This window comes from Struthio camelus, chromosome 3, assembly GCF_040807025.1.
Source record: "Struthio camelus isolate bStrCam1 chromosome 3, bStrCam1.hap1, whole genome shotgun sequence".
Lineage (NCBI taxonomy): Eukaryota > Metazoa > Chordata > Aves > Struthioniformes > Struthionidae > Struthio > Struthio camelus.
Window position 1 is genome coordinate 35,915,655 of NC_090944.1, and position 22,055 is coordinate 35,937,709.

At 38.6% G+C, this 22,055-nt stretch overlaps 1 protein-coding gene across 23 annotated transcripts in view; it reads right to left on the reverse strand.

Annotated features, from left to right (window-relative positions):
- Nucleotides 1-22,055, reverse strand: part of LOC104151956 (dystonin) — a 309,066-nt gene that overhangs the window by 172,298 nt on the left and 114,713 nt on the right. For 22 of the 23 annotated variants that reach the window (XM_068937429.1, XM_068937427.1, XM_068937406.1 and 19 more), the window contains 2 exons: nt 19,651-19,728; nt 16,778-16,870 (listed from right to left, as the gene is read on the reverse strand). In XM_068937429.1, coding sequence (XP_068793530.1) covers nt 16,778-16,870; nt 19,651-19,728 — 171 coding nt within the window. Of the gene's footprint in view, nt 1-5,873; nt 6,950-16,777; nt 16,871-19,650; nt 19,729-22,055 lie in introns of those variants that run through there. The other variant, XM_068937418.1, reaches the window with a different exon arrangement.

Below are 22,055 nucleotides of genomic sequence, written 5' to 3' on the forward strand. Positions count from 1 at the left end.
TTTTTCCAGTAGCTTTAGTTTCCATTCATAACAGACCAACCAGATCACAGCATAAATGAAGTCAACCATTTACCACTTCTCTGGATAATGTTTCTGAAAAAGATCATGTCATCTGGGAGTACCAGATGTCTTGCAAAAAAAAAAAAACCAAAACAAAACAAAACTGAATTCTCTTCCTGTCACTTTCAGCAAGTCTTCTATGCACAATCTGTATCACGCTTTAAAATATATTCTAACATAAGCAAGGTGACAACATAGTTTGCATGTGGCCGTTCCTTACCGCTAAGTTGAAACTTTTAGCCTCCTTCATGGTTAACTGAACTGTGATAGCTATGTACATTTCAAACTGCAAAGAGTGCAAACACAGCATATTTGAGTGCACATTTGATTCCTCTGACAACAAGTGATTTCAGGCATCACGGCAATTTCTGAAGGTCATATTTGTATCTGTTGTTACATACAAAAAAAACATTTGTAGCTATGGTCACAAAGACAAAGAGAAAAACATTTCATATTCCCTAACTGACCGAGATGCAAGTTTCCAGTCCAAATTCTGGATGGCTATAATATGAATTTATTTCATTTCCCTAATACCAATTGGATTTTTGATCAAAAATCCTCTGGGCACCATGCAGCACCATAGTCAGCCATCTGAAGAAAAAGGAAGAGACTACATCGCCTTCAAAACGTTAAATTCTTTTTTACTGTGGTAGCCCTCTTCCATAAAGGCTAATACTCGTGTTCCTTAACCTAAGGACTGTAACAGCCTGAGCTGTGCTGTTCTCTAGATAAAATATTTCACATTCTAAGGCTGAGATTTCAGGCTTCTTCATAAATACTGAATTCATATAAAAAAGGGTAAAAATACAGTAGGTGGAAACTGTTAAAGAGCTGTATTTTACTCTGCTTACAAATATGAATTCTGCTTTATTTTGTGTCCTATTAACTTGCAACTACTTAACAAGTAAAACACTACCCCCCACAAATTAAGGTGCCAGAGAGAGAGCATAGCTTTCCTTTGATAAACCCATAAGAACAGAAGTACAGATATTCATCTTTCAACTATGCATTATCATCAATATTTCTAACATTTTGCCATAGGAATGAAAGACAAGGAGTACTAAATTAAGAACACTTGAACAGAAAATAGTTAATGGGGCAATCAGATTTTTTACTGTTTGAATTTTGTTCTTGAAAGCAAACAGCTCATGTGACCCTTTCATTTGTATATCCCACAAACCCATCACTTACCCACCACAATCCATTAGTAGATGAAACCTGTTCCACAAGCATGGAACAAATACTGAATTTGCATGAACTTAAGCAGTTTTTTGTTAGAGACTCAGTTCTCCAAAGTATCTCAGAAAGCCTGCGAATTTCAAGTTATGCAAAAAAAATTGACAGAGGTAATTCCTCTGCACAGCCCCAGCGTCTCAGGATCAAAGCCTTAGTGGGCATTGAATAGTCTTATTCTTTTTTTCTAATTGGAAGAACTGGTTCACCCCTACCACTGTAAGTGTTTCTAGCCCTGCCTCTAAGTCCTCTCTGCACCACACAGTACGCACAATCTGCACACCAAAGGGCCTCAGGCTCCCAAGTTGCACAGACTTCAGGGATTCGGTTTCAAGCCCAAAGAGAAGAGCTGCTTTGGAAGGGAACATCTTCCAAAGGAGATCTAAGTGGTGCGGGATGTCTGTGGCCCATTTTTCTCCCCCTCTTTTTTTTTCAGTGTAAACAGGAAAAGAGTAAGCATTTGACAATAGACTAAGAGGTATATATAGAGAGGAGTCTTTCCTCTGAGTCCATCCTATCCCAAATGTTTTGAAGTAAGTCTAAACTTCACATAGTGTGCTTACTATACCAAAGTACATAATGGGCTGGATATCTGTGCTGCACAGAGAGGAGTAAAAATGTGTTCTGCTGTAGGCTAACCCTCAAACAGGAAGTCTGAAGAAGATAAAGAAATAAGACAAAAAGGAATATAAGAATTAGAAAGAGATTTTGAAATGTTTGCTTGCACCAAAACGTTCCTGAATACTGAACACAAGGAGGCACTATTTCTGCCTTATTTTCCATCTAAACTAAGCAGTAGCGTCACGTTTGAAAAGGATCGTCTGACAGCGAGATGATTTGTGTTGAGGGAAGCAGAGTTATAGGAATGGAATTTGAACTTGCATGTGATCACAAGAACAGCCTCATCTCCCCTGATGTTACAGTTGGACCTTGTGAGTTTCCATCTGGCCATAAATTCAAATGCTCTTACTCAGCTTTTGTAAGGCCTCAGATGGAGTTATTTCCAGCTTCAGGCAACGCCCTTCAAAAAATATTGGATTGGTTGGAGGAAATCCAAGGAGAAAAGCAAGAGTGGCAAAAGTCTAAAAAGCTGTGACTTGTTAGGAAAGACTGAAAAAATTAGCTTTATTTAGTCTAAAGTCGGGAAGACTGAGCGGAGACATGACAACAGTCCTCACATATATAAAATGTGGCCGTAAAAAAGGTAATAAATCAGCTGTCCTGGGAACAGGAAAAGAACTAATGAGTTTTAAATGAGCGTAGATGTTTTAGGTTAAAACAGTTTATAATACAAAAGATATAAGCACTGGAATTAACTTAACTCCGGAAGGAAGTGAAACCATGAGTGCTTGAGACATGGAAGAACAAGCTAGACACATCAATCAGGAACAGTTAATCTGGCCTTCAGGTACAGAGATGACCATTTTCTGTGGTTCAATCAATGATTATAAACCTCCTTCATCTACCAGCATCCAAGGAGCATTGAGCCCGCTTCTTGTGAGGGTTACAAGGAAGCAGACAATAGCATGCCAATAAAGCTAACCTCCTGACTTTTGCACCTTGCCCTGCAATTCACATCCTGGAAGAACAACTGGCATTTTTTCCTCCCTTCATTGTAATACATGAGTAGATAACACAAAATTATACAATGGTGGACATAGTTGGAAGGTGTCTTGTCACCTTACAAGTATGTGCAATGATAACTGGAATAATAAACAGATGACTACATACCCAGAAGTAGTCTGCTGGATACACTGGTCACAAATACAAACACTATTTTTTTTTTTTTTATTTAAGACCAAAGGATATTGCCTCTAACCTGATTCATGTTTTTTCTTGCAGATTATTAGTAGCACTGCAGATGAGGTAACAAATCCACTGCATCAGACACTATGTAGGTGCATGGCATAAAGACAGCTGAGGAACTCACAGCCTAGACAAGAGCTGAGTACTGGAAGTAGATGAGTGATTCTGTTTATACACTAGTTTACACCTTTATATTTTGTCAGGTAAACATTCACATCCATAAACTGGAACTGAAACTACCACAGATTAGATGGGAATAATAATGGTGATCCAAAGAAATCACTGATTTGTACACTAGTTGGTAATGACCAAAAACTGATGCTAACGCCAGCTGATACCAATCTTTGGCTGATACTGAATGAAAATCATGGCTTGTTTCAACACAGCAGACATCAAATATCACAGTTTTGGCTTCTCTGTAGGGGCTGCCACCACTGCAGCCTTCATTTTCTGCTCTACCCGCACTATGCTAACCTGTCACTGAGGAGGGGGCTGCTGCAGAAAGCCGGCTTCAGCCTTGCTTCACAGCTTCAGGACCTACATGCAAGCTGCCACCTGCTCTAGGACAGCCCAAAGTTAGGACAGGATCGCAGCAGAGCCTACTCGTGGAAGTAATCTTTCTGTATTCAGGAATAAAGGCTGTAGAAATTAGGCCCAGGCAGAAAGTGAAAAACTTCTGCCCCAAAGTTTGCAATGAAGAGTCAGGAATGAGATTTCAGAATGTCCCACTTAGGCGAGCTTTGCAAATGGGAAAATGGAGGTAATGAGCTAATACATATTTGAACATAAAATCATAATTGTATCACATGCATAAGAAGGAAAGGCGTATTAATGTAGCACAGAAAAAGACTTGAAGGATCTATTCCAGTAGAGAGTACTATGCTGCAAAAGGGGTAAAATGTTATATTTCAGTTACAGTGCAAATTAGCTGTACCAAACAGTTTCCTCGGGTACCTGTTTTCAGTCTGAAAAGCTAAACTGCTCTGAAATATCAGCTACGCCTGAGGCACTCTGAAAGCTGAGTAACAGCACAGATAAGCTCACAAGGTGAGTAGATGCTACTGATCTCTGTCATTATGGCAGTGAAAATGGTAAAAAATAAATAAATAAATAAAATAGTGAGACTGGTAACTGTAAACCTTGTGACTGTAAAATCTGTTTGGGCTGGTGATCAGGAACTCTGTGGATTTGTATGCGTAACAGCTGTAGTGTTTTATACTGAAATACCAGACAATCAATTCTCAAAACTAATCAAAAGGAAAATGGTCACAACTGTAAAATAAGCTAGAGTTTGGAATCTAGGTTTCTTTCTGGTTTTGTTTTCAGGTCAAAGCTAGGTGCTCCTAAAATTATTTGTAGTCAGACTCTTGGGTGGAGAAAGGGCACTATACTGAAAAGCAGATATTTCAGCAACTGTGGTGCTTAGCCTTCTCATATTGACATAATTATACAGTGTTTCACTAAAAATCCCATCACAAGCCTTAGTGTACGAGGTAGGTGCTCAAGAGGAGCCTCGTTATTCCCTTCCCCCGTGGTAAGAAGAGGTATTAGTATATGCCTTATTAGCATAATAACTGCCGCAGCATTTAGAAGTTGTATCACTTAGGTTACGCTGGAAAAAGTGGCCATGCTTGGCTGTACTGACAAGGCCTCACGCTCCTCTGCTCAGTAATGATGCTTTGCTCAAAGGACATCCCTAAGCTGCTCCCAAATTCCAGCTCAGATTAAGAGGGCAAAGATCTCTGTGTGGATTAGGAGCTATTTGTACCAGGGTGTATTGTTCATTGTAGTTGGATGTGTTATGTGTATGTGAAAATTGAGCTTGAAAATAATTTGATTCTGTTAAAAATCACCAACAATCATCTTCTGTTAAAGATCATATAAACAACAGAACTGTATGTAGTTCTTTGCTGGAAAGAATACCTTTGGCATATGCCCATTTTCTGCACTCACTCAGCTCGAATCTCAGATGTCTCTGCTCTGCAAGAAGAATTAGTTTTGGACCAAATCCTGGTACTGGCATTCGACCTTCACTTAAAGATTTCAGTTGTACTGAAAATGAGCGGGGCAGAGTCGGTAACACAGTAACATGGATACCCACAAACAAAAATTTGCTTTCCCTTAGGCATTCTGCAGCTAAGCTTGCACTTTGGCTTCTCTTATTGTAAAATGAAAGTATTCCTACCCTCAGAGGAAGAAGGAATCTCAGTAATTAATACCAACAGATCATACAGACAGCTTTGGAGGAAAGATCTTTTAGAAGTGTAGCTCATTATTATGTAGCACATTTTTTCTATTTCAAGTTGCCAATATTTTTTCTCATTCTTCAGTTCTTATTCACCATAACAGAAAACAATTAGAAACATTCTCATCCATCTGATAGAAGACTTGCAGGAATTACAAGATTGTCAAGAGCTGATAAGAAGATTTACTGCAGATACTGCAGATACTAAACGTGAACTAAAACAACTCCCTAAAATTCACTGCACCTTCTATTATCGTTTTCACATAAAGATCTATCTTTTCTAAATGAGGAAACAAATCAAAAAACTACAGACAGCAAAACAATAGAAGGATAGATAAATACTGCTCAAATATAAAGGTATTACTTAACCTATAGAAAAGACCAAGTAATGCGATCTATAGCATCCCTGCATGTGCCAGAGGCTTATAAACAGCAATGCGAAGATATTTTTGCAATATAGCAAAAATACTGCTCCAATAGTTATTCTGGGCTAACTTTCAGCGTTGATGTACTGTGCCAAAATATTTACCTTGCTCCTGTTTGGTGGAATGCTATAAAATGCCTTTTCTTTTGGCACTTGGGGAAGCACAGGATCCGAAAAATAAAATCTCGTTTGTTCAAGCTGCGGATCACTTTTGCTCTCAGAGAGAAAGCGCTGCAACTTTTCATGTTTATTGCTTTCTGGGACATCTTCGACAATTCCACCAGAAATTTTACTTAACCCAGTTTCTTCGTGCTGTCTGCCTACAAGGTGGACAACAGCACTCAAGCTAGCTGCCTTTTCAAAACAAAGACCGCTAACTTTCTGCTGGAATGTGAATTCCCCTGTGTTGCCATCGTCCAAATATTTCCTCTTCCATGCACAGTGTTTTTCTGAACTTGTCTTCTTGCGTTCTTTTAACCATTTTTCTGCTTCATCAGACTTGGTGAGCTCCTGATTATCACCATGAAACCTGTCCCCACAGAGAGATTCCCTCTTTGCTTCACTCTGTAAAACTTTTGCTTTAACAAGATCAGCCGAAAGGTCTGTACTCACGGGCAGAGCATTACCATCCACTGTTATTCTCCGTGGCGAGGAATCAGCGAATCCCATACCCTTTGAAAGAGCCTCGATGTTTTCTGATATCCCCGCTTCTTGTTGGTTTTCTTCTTCATTTTCTTTAAGCTGTTCTGAATCTGGTCTCTCCTCAGTTGATTTCTTTCTCGTTTTTCTTCTAAAATATTTTCTTCCAGGGGAATGTTTAGCTGGACTTAAAGGAGCTCTGGCAGGATCTAAACACTGTTCTTCCTTTTCAGCCCTTACACATCCACAGACGTTCCCCATTTGGCTTTCAGGAACTCACCGTCACACAGCCTCATTCATTTCGGTATATTTACATACACTTAAATCCTCCTCAGAAACTTAAGAACTGCCGTTTGCACCCGTAATTTCTTCCAGACTTCACTTCCATCCTCCTCAGTACGTAGCCATTTTGCTTATGAGAAATGCACACGCAATAAATGTTGTGGCACAGTGCCCAGGCAGGGCCTGTGTCTGATTAGACACCGTGGCTTATTTCTGGCCACCAATCCTCTTAAATAAACATCGTTGCTACAGCCTTAGACTGTACTGCTGATGGCCTTTCGCAGGGATGACATAGCACTCATGAGCAATATTCTCACATACATTTTAACTTCCTGTTTCATTTTTAACTCGCGTAAGATAAACGGGAAAAATATGCAGCAACCTTTGAAACTATTAGCTACACTCCAAAGCCAAAAACAAGCAGTACAGCAAACAGCAGGAAGGATTTAGTTAGCAAACTTGTTTTTCACTTCATACTTTTTCCTAACGTATCCAGTGATCCATAGAGAGGGAGATTAAAGTGAACGATCAGAGATTGCTCTGGCAGGGTACAGGGCATCAAACCTTGTTTGCATGTGGCGTTTTCACAGTAGCTGATGAGATTTTCACTGACTTGTCAGCTATAAATATCTTGCTGCTTCACTATTATCATAAAAGAATAACAGTCTGCTCAGGTCAAGAGTGCTGCGTACTACATATGGGAACTTTGCAGCAGATTTAAAACATCTGGCAGGTAAAGGTGAAACAAATTGTAAGAGTCAGTCTGTCTAGAGAACTGTCCATAAAGTGATGGCAAAACAGATCATATGAATAGAGTATGTTCAAATTACACTCTTCTGGAGTTAACAAAAAGCGAGTACTTTCCTCCTCCCATTCCTCTGTTCCGTGGACACCTCCGTGTAGCTCTGAATAAGATAGCCATGAGGTGCCTAATTACATCTGAAAACTGGCTAGGAATGTAGGCTATTAAAACGCAAGCAAGTCTAAACACCAACGTACTAACGTTTGGAAAACATCTGCGTTTTCAAGCTTCAGGTTCGTTTACATTACCAACATGCAAAACCTACTAAAAACAACACACATCAGCAGGGGTAGACGCCTATGGCTTCTCACATCATGAAAAGAACTACCCAAAAAATTACAAAGCATTATCAGGTGTTACCATCGACTCTCTCCCATTTGTTTTAAGAGGAACTGCAAAAATAAAGGCCAGAGGCCTTATCCCTAGGAGCCAGTCCCACTGAAGTATTCTACAACGTTTTCCCGAAGGAACCCGAAATGAATCATACGCCAAAGAGGGGCTTTCAGTGTTCACAGAGCATCCAAGAATATAGACGCTCACTTCCGACTACTCTGCAGGCACTGGCGTAGAATTTGACAGCAAAGCTTAGGAAATTTGCACCTTAACACCTACGGACTAGCAGGGGGTCACAGAATAACGTATACCAGCTGCCAGCCAGCCAGCTACACAGAGATGCAGTGCCAAGTCATTCCTTTTCAGAGAGGATGTTTATGCAATGACCATATTTTCTTACATGGCCTTGATTTGTATTTGCATTTGTAGTATGTTTAACATATAGGTGGGGTTGTGACATTTGCTCCGTTTGCTCCCGTTAAAGAGCTGTATTCTAATCAGCTTAGAAAAGTGACTTCCAGCCAGGGCCGAAAAGGCCCAGAAGACTCACTAATGTAAAAAACACTTCCACACGGGACCGAGCTGGGTCCTGACTTTGCCCCCCTCCGTTAATAGGAAAGCACACTTGGGAAATAAAAGTATAGTCTCTGTAAATGATGTTGGTGTGGTTGTATAAACAAATAGTATTTCTGCTTGAAAATATATCTTTCTTCTCTGTTATCAGAAAAGAAGATTCAGGGACTGACTGCAACTGATTTAACTTCACACAGATAAAGCTTCTGGTTTAATAATAATGTGTATAATAATAATAAATAAAATATGATGATCATATGAATAATAATATTGAACTATTACATAATGCACTCTTATTAGAAAGTTTTATTTTAATGAATACCCTGAGAAAGAAGATATAATATAAAAGATCAGCGAGAACAGTATCCATGACTTGAATGAACAACTGGAAGTTTCCATGTTATAGCAACTATCTAATCAAAAATATATTGAACTAAGTATGCGGTCAATCTTCTCCTCCTCTATGAATTTTACAGGAGTAAAGAATTTGCTTAGGAATACATCAAATTCAAATTATGCAACACAAATACATATTTAAATTAATGCACATTGGCACTGAAGTTTCTAAACAATACTTGCATTAAACTAATTGAATTTTAACAGAGTGTGATTTACTATGGATTTATCTTGCACTGCTTAAATCTGTTTAACAATCAGCATGACACCACCTTCTTTCACACAGAAAGTGTCCCTAAGCACTGACTGTCACCACAATGTCAAATCAAATCTATTTCAACATAAGTAAGTCAGAAGAAATGAGTATGGTTATTTGACAGCATCAGGAGAGCCCACTGAGCAATCACTGTTTTGCAATGTGATTAGTGATTTGGAATGTCTCTGATTTTGTGCAGCCTCTTTCCTGCATCCCTTAATTTTGACTATTTTTTCCTAAGAGTACATAATTCCCATTTTCAGGAAATCAGGTACTTCTAAAGTGGAATTAAAAAACTGAGGTAGCCAAAATAGAAGAATTACTTTTGAAACCCTATAAATTCAGTGCTCCCAACAATCTTGGCTTACTGCTGAGCATTGCACGTACATTTTAGCTGAATGCAGCCGGTATATTTTTAGCTATGCCTAGAATTTTACCATTTTTAAATATGAGCTAGGAATAAATGCACTGCAAAGATATCTGCACTGATTGTTCTTAATATTTGTTAGTCTCTATCTTCCTAGAAATAGGTAAGAAATAGGTAACTTTGATACTTTATAACCAGCCCAACAATACTTACCAGCTGTTCCTGAGACACAGGGCTATCACCTATTAACAATTCTTTCTACTGTTCCTTGTTTCTCATGAACAAAAAAGTAACTTTAAAAGCACTCACTTAGCCCCATGAACAAAAGAAAAGATCATAGACAAAAGGAACTGCAACTGACAAACAGCTTTTAGATCAGTCTTTTTTAAAACTATGAAAAATCATATTCTGTGCTAAGGGAATAAATGGAAGTGCAAGTAACTAAACACAAAATGATCACTTTTAACTAACTGAGTTACTGAAAAGTAAGTGATAACTTCGGTCTCAGTAAGTGAAAAGAGACAGAGACAACAGGGTTAAATGGGAGATTTTGAAAAGGGATATGAAAATTTCTTCCCAAACCTGTCTGCTAAAGCAAAAAAATTATGATATTCTAAAGCATCAAAAGAGACTACCACCAAATCCGAAGAGAACCACTACAACCTACTGAAAACCTGAAGTGTGCTGGGATGCTGGCACCACCAGGTGCTTTGTCTTAGACATTTGACTAGACCTAAATGAAAGCTGAGCTTTAGTTAAAGCCAAAGATCCATACGATCAAAGCTGTTAAAAATACTACCACGTTTTGCTGTGTTTCCTTTCTTCCCCCTTGTCCTTTTTCTTTTCTTCCCCCCCGCCTTTATTTTTTTTTTTTAAAGAAAAATCCAAAGATCCAAATTCATACCTACCAATCGTTGAAAGTTTTACGGGGAGATTAGTGCAAGACTTTTTCTGGAACATAAACCCTTAAGAAGTGTAACATGAATAAAGGATTAGGCTGAGATTTGTCTGCAATTTGATCTGTCCTACAGAATGTCTAAGAGGCTGTCTTAATCACAAACAAAAGGTTAACATCAAGACGTGGCAAACAAAAGATTAACCTCAAGACATGAAATAGTTCCTGAACATTTGTACTTTTCCTGTGCATTTAATCATAGATTTCTATTACTAATGGAGCACGTGTGTGATTGTGAAACGCATTGTGTTCTTAACATTGGACTACTGTATTACACATTAAGGTGGCATCCTTGTGGAAAACCTGTGTACTTGTTAGTATGCAGAACGCTGAGGTCAATCATCCTTTGTACACTGCTCATTTATCTTGCTCATTTGTTTCAGGTAGTTAGCAAACGTAACCAATCAAACTGAGCCTGGGGTCTTTTATCCTGAAAGAACATGATGAAAACGCTACTTGGTACCCACTTCAGGTAGTTTTTGATACATTTAAGTTCTTTTTCATTTCTGCAACACAGCAGAAGCAAAGGAGAGTTCAGCATAAATGGTACATGTCATTTCATGCTACTAAAACAGCATAGCAGATAACCAGCTAGTATTTTGTTGCACAGCCCAAAGGTTACATGCAGAATGACACAAAGAAAGATAAACATAAGCCAAAGAGAAAGTGAAAAATAAAACAGCACAAGCTAGAGAATAAAGCAAGAAAGAAAAGCTTTCGAGCACAAGCAGAAGATTATATCCAGAGCTGTTTGAGCTGTGCAGGCAACTACTGCTCAAAATCTGAAAGAGCTGTTCAGCTTTCAGGCACCGCTGAGGCACCTAAAAGTCACTACCCTGAACAGCAGAAGATGTGTCAGGAAAGAGATTCTTTTATCTAGCTAAGTGACTCCAAGCAAAGTGAGGAAGGAGAAATTTGTTCCTTGTAGGTGGTTTTATGGGATTAAGGACAAAGAATCAACTGGATGAGGTGACTGCTCATAATTCTTATCCTGCTACAGACAGCACACTGTTCTTAGAAGCGAAGTCTAAACATGATTTTGCAATGGGCTCACATGGCTCTTGTCTTTGCTGTGATCCAGACGGGTCCCAGAAATTCCAAGAAGTCCTTATCCACTTTCCTAGCTGAAGTTCAGCTATTTTGTTAAATTGCTGAAGAATTATGGAAGAGAAAATTAGGAGCTAAACTGAGGAATAAAATACAGAAAAAGTATACCCCAGCAAATGCTGAATGACAGCCCTGCCACAACACCTAAATCAAAAGTCTCAAGGGGAACTATGACCACTTATAGTCAAGCGATTAGATAGTTGGCCACATAACTCCATCTTTAAATCTTTGAGAAGATCAGTCCTTCAACTGTTCCAGCTATTTTAAATCAAAGGCAGATTAAATCTGAATCCTCAGCATCCAAGACCCACAGCTTGGACAGGGCACAGAGGCGAGCCTCGGAGCCAGCTGCTCCTGGAAGACTAGAAATAGGTGCCAGGGAGAAGGGCAAGTGAAGCGCTATCAATTCCACGTTGCCATTAAAGGAAAGAGAACAGAAAAGCAAGCAGCATTGCTCTTCTATGACTATTATCATCATCATAGTTTTAATGTTAGAATAACCGAAGCAGGGGAAGTTGGACAAATCCTGGACTATCCCATTATTCCTCTACCTTCTCCAAGACATTTACTGGAATGGGCAGCCTCAGCTGAGTTCTCTCCTTCTCTGGCCACCTCCTTAAGACACTCTATGGCCTTCACCACTATCGCAAGAGTGCTTCAAAATTATCATTGTACTTCAGCCTCTAAGCACCTAACTGAGGTAAGGAACATCAGGAGTTTCGGAAAAGGGTGGATAACTGTCCTCTATCCCAGCCAAGTAATCTACAAATAAATCCACCCTTCTTACCTTTTTCTCCAATGCAGGTAAATGTTTAACTGTTGGTCTGCTAGTTAATGGCCTAACAGACTCCTTTGTGGAAGGCTGATAAAGAATCAATTTAGCTTGAAGGCTTACCTGGGACCAATAGCAAAAGTATTTGCTGGCTGACAGGAAGAATGTTAAGAGGAAACACTTGCCCTAAGTAGGCCTGAGAGAAAAATAACCATGTGCCTAGAGACTGAAGGGCACTGCAATGTCTGCACAAAAAAAGTTTTGGACTTTTGTAAAGTTGCAGAGTAGTATTCGGTAAAAAGGCCTGAGATCAGGGAGTTGGGAAAAGTGGAAGAAGTAGCGTTTCACAGGAATTACTCAGTTATATACTGACAATGAAACAGAAACAAAGAAGTCTATTGAGTCATGACCTGGATGTTCAGAAATTTTTGAAGGTCTGAATTCAAAGCCTTGAATTTTGGGGGCCAGAACGTTGAAGGTTTCAGGTTTTGGTTTTTTTTTTAACCAATTGCAAATTACTCTAGACATTCGTTAACTTAAAGAATGCTTGCAGTGGTTTGAGAATGAATGGTCACCAATTTTCACAGAAGATACCCTACTAAAATTACAACTATTTTCTGAGGTCCAAATTCTGCCTTTATTTATAGTTGCTCATCTCCAACGATATCAATGAAAAAATATGGGTATAAAAGAAGCAATTTATTCAAATATTAATTTGGATATTTTTATATACAGTATATAATTATAGAAAATACTGCAATCTCATTTAAATTGTTCTACAGATACCATGAAAATAACTCACAGTAATTACTGCACTGTGAAACTAAACAAAAAAAAAAAACCCTACATAATATTAAAAGCATGTGAAAGGCATATATTGAAAGCTTGCCAAAATCCTAATAACACGCATGTCTCGGGCATTATCCATACCCGAAAGACAAATTACTTTGTAACATACGCAACCCAATAAACCACTGGATTTCTCATTCCACTATTTCTATATCTTATACGTAATCACTTGGGCTACAGAAGAACACACAATTTCTGAACTTACGCAGCTGTAAAATCCAGTGGCAAGACTCAGAACAAAATTTGCATTCATTTATTTTTGGCTTCCAAATCCAGATGCCATAACCATCTCTAGACACAATTCAGATGCAAGAGAAATTTAATCCTCAAATGCACATTATCTCTTATTTTTATTCATCAGGTCTTTCCCCTAAATCATTTCTAAATTCATTCTAATACTCTGAAGGGGTTTCTATTTTGAGGAAACATTATCCTCCGGATAAGTGTCATCACTCAGAGAAACAAGATGCCACGAACAACAGGCAAAAAAAATCCCTGGCATCTTCCAAATCTCCCAGCTTGCAATGCTACTGGAATACACATAAGGACAAAGCACAGGCAGTAACTGCTTTACATAGAAGATAGCTCTCTATACTCACCAAGAAACTATTTTGCAATTGCTAGAAAAACTTAAGGGTTAGTTGAGATCAAGGCACCTAAGTGTACATGTCTACATTATAGGTGTTTACATGCAAGCTAGCTATCTAACAGCCCATTTCAGTCAGTGCAGGTAGAACTTAGCTTCCTACACATGGGATCATAAAGCTCTTTGAGTTACCCTACTATATCCCACCTGGTCTCCAGCTGCAGATTTAAAAGCGTGGACCTCTCATAGATCTGCTGTCTCATCAGTGAACCCCTCATGCATGTCCTGGATACTCTAGGGCCTCTCAAATGTCACCAGAAACCTATGCTTAAGGCAACTGAATCAAGCCCTGGAGATCTAGTCAGTACAGTCAATGGATCTTGAAGGGCAATATACCTACCTAAAGCAGAGATATAAGGAGAAAGTCACTTGCCCATCTAGAGCATTTGAGACACCTAAAAGCATCAGAGATAACTAAATGAGGATAGCAGATATGACACAGGGCCTAAGGGAATCTCAGTTCCTACTGAGCTTGCTGCTAGAGATGAGGCAGGATATGCTGTGAACATCTCAAATAGCACTAGGCATCTATGTTTGGGCAACTGAGTCTCTAGGCACCTACTGTGGAGTGACCTGAATTGCTCCACAAGCCCCACTGTCTGTACTGACTAGCCCTCCAGGGCTCCAATCAGTGGCCTAAACATATTTACTGCTATTTAAGATGCAATTTATCCCGCTTGATCTCAGTCTCTTCCCAGATGACAGTGAATTTCCTATACGACCTGTGTCACGTTTGTGGTGCTTACGTGGGTGTCTCATACATCTCCAATGACAACAGATGTTTATGTTTAATCAAATGGAGTGAGCCTTTAGTATAATCTCAAGACTGATTCAACTAACTACTAACTGTAGAGACTAAATCTTACTGATTATAGGGAAAAATAAGACACTTAATACACATGCACAGAGCTCCATGTAAACACTCAGAACTAGGTGTCTTAATCTGAATGTGAATCCCACCAGAAGTTTCCCTACATATGCAGTTACTCCAGGCATAAACACTCCCACTATCATGAAGATTTATCCACTTTACAAAAAGTCTGCTGCTACGCTTTGATTCAGACATTTTCAAAGCCTGTTTTAAGTGAAGACGAACTTTTAAACAATTATGTGTTAAGGTGTAAGCAAGCATATTCTCCTGAATTTCCTTACACATCCTGAACCTGGATCAGTCATACACAGGTGTCAGTCACACCAAATTACCATATACTTCACAGAAGTGGCATGAAGGCAAATGCTAGGGTAACACAGATTCACGTAAAGGGTTTCTCTTCTATCACCTTACAAATCACTTTTGTGTTCAATGTAGGCACTGCAGCCATTAATATATATTAAAAAAAGGAAAATAAAAAAATAGATTTTTATTTTTCAGTTATTTTATATTTACTAATGTGATTTAATACAGATTTAGTCTAAGAGCTACTTTAAGCATTCTTAAAATTATTTTAACACAGGCTTTTTCATATATTATATTGAAAAATGTAAACACAAGCTGGTAGATGTATGGCCCTGAATTGTATTGGTGGAGATGTACATTGCCAGGACTGAGCAGAGTAAGGGCGTCTGTTCAGCTGATCTTCAGCTACAATTTATAACGCTCCCACACATTTCGCATGAAGTCGGCTACCTCACAGAAGAAAATCCTTGTCACGCTAGCTCATATAAATTACTTATTTCATATAAACTTTTTTCTTCTTTCTCTCTCTCTTTTTTTTTTTTTAAACAGGTAAAGCCAGTAATGCCAACTTTCATCACTTTTTATAAGCACCCAAAATTGTACCAGGTGCCCCATGATTCAGATAACAAGAGATATTAACAGCTTCATCCAGAAAAAAGCCTATTCCAGCGCACCTTGCAGGATCAGGCTTCAAGAGATAAAACGTATGGCAAGCTAAGACTTAGATTCCATGAACAACTTCTGTTAATAAATTTTTAATAATTTTTATTTCTTAAAATGCTGGGACATTCAATCACTGCCTGTTCTCTGGGCATGCATGAGTAAATTTAAGCCTAGCCTTCTTTCTCCATATAAACACGTGGAAGCAAAGACCAACACAACAGGAAGGAGCTTCAGGCCCCCTGACGGTGAACAGTCAGTGTCTTCTCCTCTGTCACGAGCAGTGGCCTCCGCTGAGGTGCCGGGGCCATGTCTGCCCGTATTCACGTTATTTTCTGTTCCTCCCTAGGATTCGCGAAATGGCAAACTAGACTCTAGCAGCCTTTTCTTTAAGAAATAAATTGTTTTCTAAATCACAAAGCCAGTGCAGTATATTCCTAAGTGAACTATGTTTTTCCGTACGATAATGTAATTTTCGACCATTTACAGTGCCTGCACAGCAAAGAGTCTATGGCTAACAATGCCGCAGTCACACTAAATGGGAATTATCTGTCATCTGAATTACATCATCGATAGCCACGACCACTGTGAAACCCTCAGCTTGAGGAGCAGTTTAATACCACATACTGTAAGGATGCATTATACTGTATACAATCCATCCACTGTACAACAATTACAGTGCCATCTAGTGTGACCCCATATTACTATCACGTTTATTGTACTAAAAACAAATGTCCGAGTGTTGCAGATTGCTTGAAAAAGCTGAAAGTAGTGCTTGCTAAAACACTCAAATGAGCAGAGAAATTCAGATCCAGAATCAAAAAAAAAAATTAAAACATTTTTAAAATCTTAATATTCAACAAAGGTAGCCTTTATAATAAAACAATACCTTTCTATCCAAACCCTGAAAGAAATGCATCAATCATTGTCCTTAACAATGTTCCAAAAAAAAAAAAAAAAAAGCTGTTCTGCACTCATTCTGCAAATAGGAAATTAGATAGCAAATAAACTACATGATCTAATCCAGTTTACATCACCATATACAACTCATCAAAACCTTCATATATGCATTAGAGAAGAGACATACTCGTATTTTTGCATGGGTTACATGGAGTTTGGTTTCATTTGACACATTCATGGTAACTATATACAAAAATCTGACTGAAAACACATTATCAACAGAAATTAGACTTACCTGAAAGTGCAAAATTATGGTCCATATCAACCCCAAAGTCAATTTGGGATTCCCGTCTGTTATGTCATCGTTCCTAATGTTAACCAGTTTCACCTGCAAAGCAAATAACATAACATATTGAAATAAATATGTCCAAATTATATACTGTACTACGCAGGCATGTCTCCAAAGGAAGCATTACTCACTTCCTAAACCTACTCTCTTTTTTTTTTATTCTCAAAAGCAGGAAGGGATTGAATTCTGGCTGTAAGCAGCCTGCCAGGAATCCCTCTCTCCCACCCACACCGAGCTGCGAAGATTCCTCAGCTGTCATTAAGTCGGCAGATATGTTCCCTTTGCAAATACCCCTTCATCTCACTTTTTGTCAAAGAAGGAAGGTATGATAGACGGAGAAAGAATATGATGATCTGTAACTGTTGCGTATCATTCTCATGGCAACGCCAAAATTCAGGAAGCTTTATCATTAGCTTTGGCTTTCCCTATACTCTTCTGTACCAAAGAGCATTCAGATCAGCCCATTAAAAAACAACCATCTGGCCTGACAAAACCAACAAAACCAACAATTTATTGTCACATTTAAAAAACCAATGGCATAATAATGACGATTAATAACACTGCTGCTATTGTACTCATCTACGACGTTGTAAACACGACAGGGTCAACAGGAGTAAAACAAAGGCTGACGTTTTTGCCACTCCAATAAACTCAAATTCAGAGCGAGTTTAACAATTCTACTATCTTTGTCAGATTTTATTATTCCATTTAGTATCTTTACATGCATTATTGTCTGTGTAGCCTAGCAATTAAAGACGACTCAGATAAAAGGTATTTTATGCTTATGCTAGCAAAGTTATTATGGACGTGCTTTTTAAGATATACCCTGTTATCAACACTGCACAAGCAAAGGAACATTCTCTTCTCAGTCTGCAGACAAAATTTTAACTATTATTAGGAAAACACCCTCTGGAAGAGTGAGTATATCCCACAGTTCTCAAAAGAAAATGAAAGATAGATCCAAATGTTTTCCTACCGCTGCACTGTAAAAGTCGTTAGCTTTTGGCAAAACTCTGCATTATAGTCAAATATGCTTCCTCTTCGTTTTTTCCTGTATTTTTTTTTCCAAGTTAGGCTTCAAAACTATCAATGTATGAGATCACTCTGCCTTAAATCACAATAAAGCGTCAGTACTTGGAGGGTATGCAGACAGCCTGAGCAAGTTACCTCCTAAAACATCCTTCACAAAGGAGTAACAGGGGCACTGCACCTCCTTTGCTCTGTCCTTCCCTCCTCCGAGATCCCCAGTCTCCACAAAAGTCCCTTTGCTCTCCAAACCCGAGCGCCAGGCTAGGAGCTCCTCTCCTTGGAAGTACTGCAACCTCACCCAAGCGCAAATCACGCTGGCAACTTGCCAAGCACACCAAAGCCATGAGGTATTCTGTAAAAGTGAGTACCGCTATTTTCACGTGACTAGGAGGCTGAAGAGAGCGCAGATGCAGGCCCACAGCAGGCCTCCATGATCCAAGCGGCCAAAAACCCTCAGATGCAACAGAGCCGTACGATGAGACCTGCCGTTCCCACCGCCATGTGCGCGCTCACAAACACGAAGATGGCCTGATTCTGCATGTCCCCTGATTTAATAAGTAAGGGCTGTCATGCAGAAACAAGGCATGGCGCTGTAAAATTCCCAGGATCTCACTGCGTACAAACACCATCACAATTGTCAGCTTAAGTAGCCATTCGCTTACTTAGTAGCACGTTTGTTCAATGGCTTGCTATAAGTTAACAGGAAAATTTTTCTCTGAACTCGGAAGCAGGATGGAGTTCTCCGGGCACAGACATCATTCAGTGACCCAAAAGATACTCTGTAATCCGCTCACAATAAGAAAAGACATTTGGTTTTAAAACTAAATTAAACATCTGTTTACGTTTTGCTACCTTATCTGGTTTTAACCCTTTCAGGCAGCAAACAAACAAAAAAAAAACAACCAACCAGAAAGCAGATTTCCAGTGCCAATTCAAATGGATGAGATGGATAGGAAAGCAGTTTCTCCTTCCAGCATTTTTTGGACATTTTTAAGTATTGCCATTTCACAAAGGGAGAAAACAAAAATCCGATAAGCTTAAAAAGAAAAAAAAAAAAGAAAAAAAAAAAGGCAGAAAGGAATTCATCCCACAGCAGTGGAAAACCAACCAGCAGTGTGGTTTTCAAGTGCTCGATTTAAAGGAAACTCAGGTTAAAGTAAATCTGAACCTTCCACAGTCCAAGTGACTGCGCTGCCTTTCTAGGGCATCAGTTCTGGTTTCATCAGAAAGGATCAAGGCTTGAGAAAGCTTCTCCCCTGCCTCCCCAGAAAAATCATCAGAACAAGCAACTCCCACACAAATTTCTAACTTCTTTGAATCTGCATTTCCACTAAAAATTATTTTGTCAAAAAAGCATATACCAGCTCTGAAGTTAGTGTTTGGCCAGGATTAAAAATGATTCATGAGGCTCTTCCTCACAATTTTCTGCTCGTTAACATCTTATACTACATGGAGCGCGTTTACTCTACGTGTAGAAAAGATATCAAAGGTAGATGTTACTATTCTTGGCTGTCAGCATGGTCGTTTGGGACTCAAAACACCTGGATGCAAGGGCACCAACAGACGTTGCTGCAACCGCATCGCCCATCCTCCAGATGAAGAAGCCGGACAAAGTTCCCTCAGGCACACACCCCTCACCATCGTCTCAAGCACCAGTTCAACCTGGGCCTGGATCAGCAGCTGTTTTACAACGTGTGTAAAAGACCAAGCAGCACAGATTTTTCTATTTCTTAGGTGCTGGCAATGCAAAGTTCATGAGTATTTTTTGTTCAAACTTTCACCACACATACCTGGCGTTTTTTCAAATAGTCAAGTGCAATTTGGACGTTCTGGAGCCTGTGAAAACGCATCCGACCTTTTTCTCGAGGCTAAAATTGGAAAACAGTAGTTGTGAGATCTTTCTGCCAGACAAACAAACAGCCTGATCTAAAAGATACCATGTATATGTTTAAAGGATTACTGTTTTAATGAAGGTAATGCTTTGGTAAAAAAACAAAACAAAACAAAACAAAACAAACCCTGTGCTTTAACATTTAACGTTTTTTTGTTGTTTTTTTTTTTTTTTAGCTTTAGTTGAAATTTTTTAGCACAATAGAAGGAAAGACATATCAATGGTCCCAAGCTGAAGCTTTGATCCATGCAGGCAGATAGCTGTATCCCTGGAGGAAACGACTTAGGCCAAGAGGGCTAAAAGCGCCCCACACGAATCTACCTACAGAAGGTGAATTGCAGAATCAAAGCCAGGAACCGATAATACATTGTTACAAATCTTACAGTGTATTAGGCAAAGTAAAATATAAATAATGACATGGACCTTTATGTTGTCCTGGTAAGCTCTCTCACAAAAGACCTTGCCTCTATATGCAAATACAACTTTAGGATTTATCATTGCTTATTTGTGATATGACTGCATAATCATTTTAATTTTAATATTTATTTAGAAGCATATAATAAAGATAATACCTTACTCCAGACAGAAATAATGTGACATATACAGCCCTAAAGCATATGCTTAATCTCTCGACTCGGGTGGAAGCATGAAAAAAACTTTAAAAAGAAAAAACACTCTTCTCAAAGTAAAATCAAACTAGCAAGAAAAAAATATAAAATGAGCGGTGTGTTAATAGAAACATGGCAAAACTGCATGCAGTTAGTGTAAAATTACCAAGAAGAAAGATCACACAGAAGAGGAATATTTTACTTAGCTGTCATGGCTCAAAAATGGGAAAGCAGCTAAATTTATGTCATCATAACAATATCCAGGTCCTTATAGTCTTCTTCCTTGTTTCAGATTTTTCCCAAACTTTTCACAGTAATATACAGAAACATACTATAATTGCTAGGGATCAGCCACGAATATGAGTATTTCCTCAGACAATCACTGTGAAACACACAGATAAGCCAAAGTCTTCCTCAACTGACTTTTTTGCTCTGTGAAATATCATGAGTTTGCCAAAAGGAAACATGAGAAAATGTAGCTGAATAAGAAGCATAAACTAAAATACGAAGATGGAACTTTAATTTCCAATACAGAACCTTGGATTTAGTTCTCTCTCTCTCTCTTTTTTCTTTTTTTTTCCCCACACTGATAGTTCAGGATCATTCCCTACAGCCCTTGCTAGAGAATAACTTCCACGGGTTGAAGGAAGGACTGCAAGCCTGGAACTTTTATTTTCCAAAACAAAGAGAGTGTAATAAATCCCAAATTGTCACAAAATAAAGGCATCTCAGAGGGGAAATATTTTCTTCAATGTACAGCTACGATGCAGCATTTTGAGGTATGTCATACCTCAGGAAAAAAGCATACGTTCCACTGAAATCACAACTGCAGCTCAACACACGTGCAGCCAAGAACATAACTGGGTCCTGTAATACCAAGTTGCTTTAGCAAACGCTAGTAATGCAAGTTCTACAAAGGCATGAAACAACTTACTCGGACTAACAAGCACTCAGCATTTCACACTTTACAAGTAGATATTTCCCTTCTGGATGGTAAAATACAGTGAATTATCATTATAATTCAGCATTTGCTGCCAGAACGATAAACCCTGCAAACAATCCATATGCTTACCTGCCAAAGCACTACACATAGTTGTCAGACTCTCTACTTTGACTATCTGCTTTGAAAAAGTAACTATTAGATTTAACAAAGTCTAAGAAATAGATCTAAATCGCACATCTAAATTACCTCATTCCAAAATATTTTTGAATGTTATATCAAACACACTATGGTTAAGGTAGACTGGTATTTCTAACTAAGCCAAATTAATTTTTTATCATTGACTTCAGTAAGGAGTCCAGCCTCCATTTATGTTACCTCTTCATGTGCAATATTGACTGCAAGTTTAAAATGTTGGTTTAATGGAATTATTGTATTTTCATATTTATTATAAAAACAGACTGTTCTACAAAACTTTGATAATATTGCCCAGTACACATTTGTGCCACAGTTTTGTACAGCATAAAGGAAACAAACAGAAAGCTTAAACTTTTGCAGGTTAGCTGTTTGCAAACAAGTTGGATCAAAATTTGTCTTTCCATACCTCCATTATAAACACACACATTCCGGTTTATCAACATGAGTTCTTTTGATCTTTCTACTGAACTACTGCAGAACACCAAACTAAGAATTTGCTTGTACATTAGCAGCCACCACACTTCAAACACTACGTTAGTACAGTTATGGGGGTCGGCA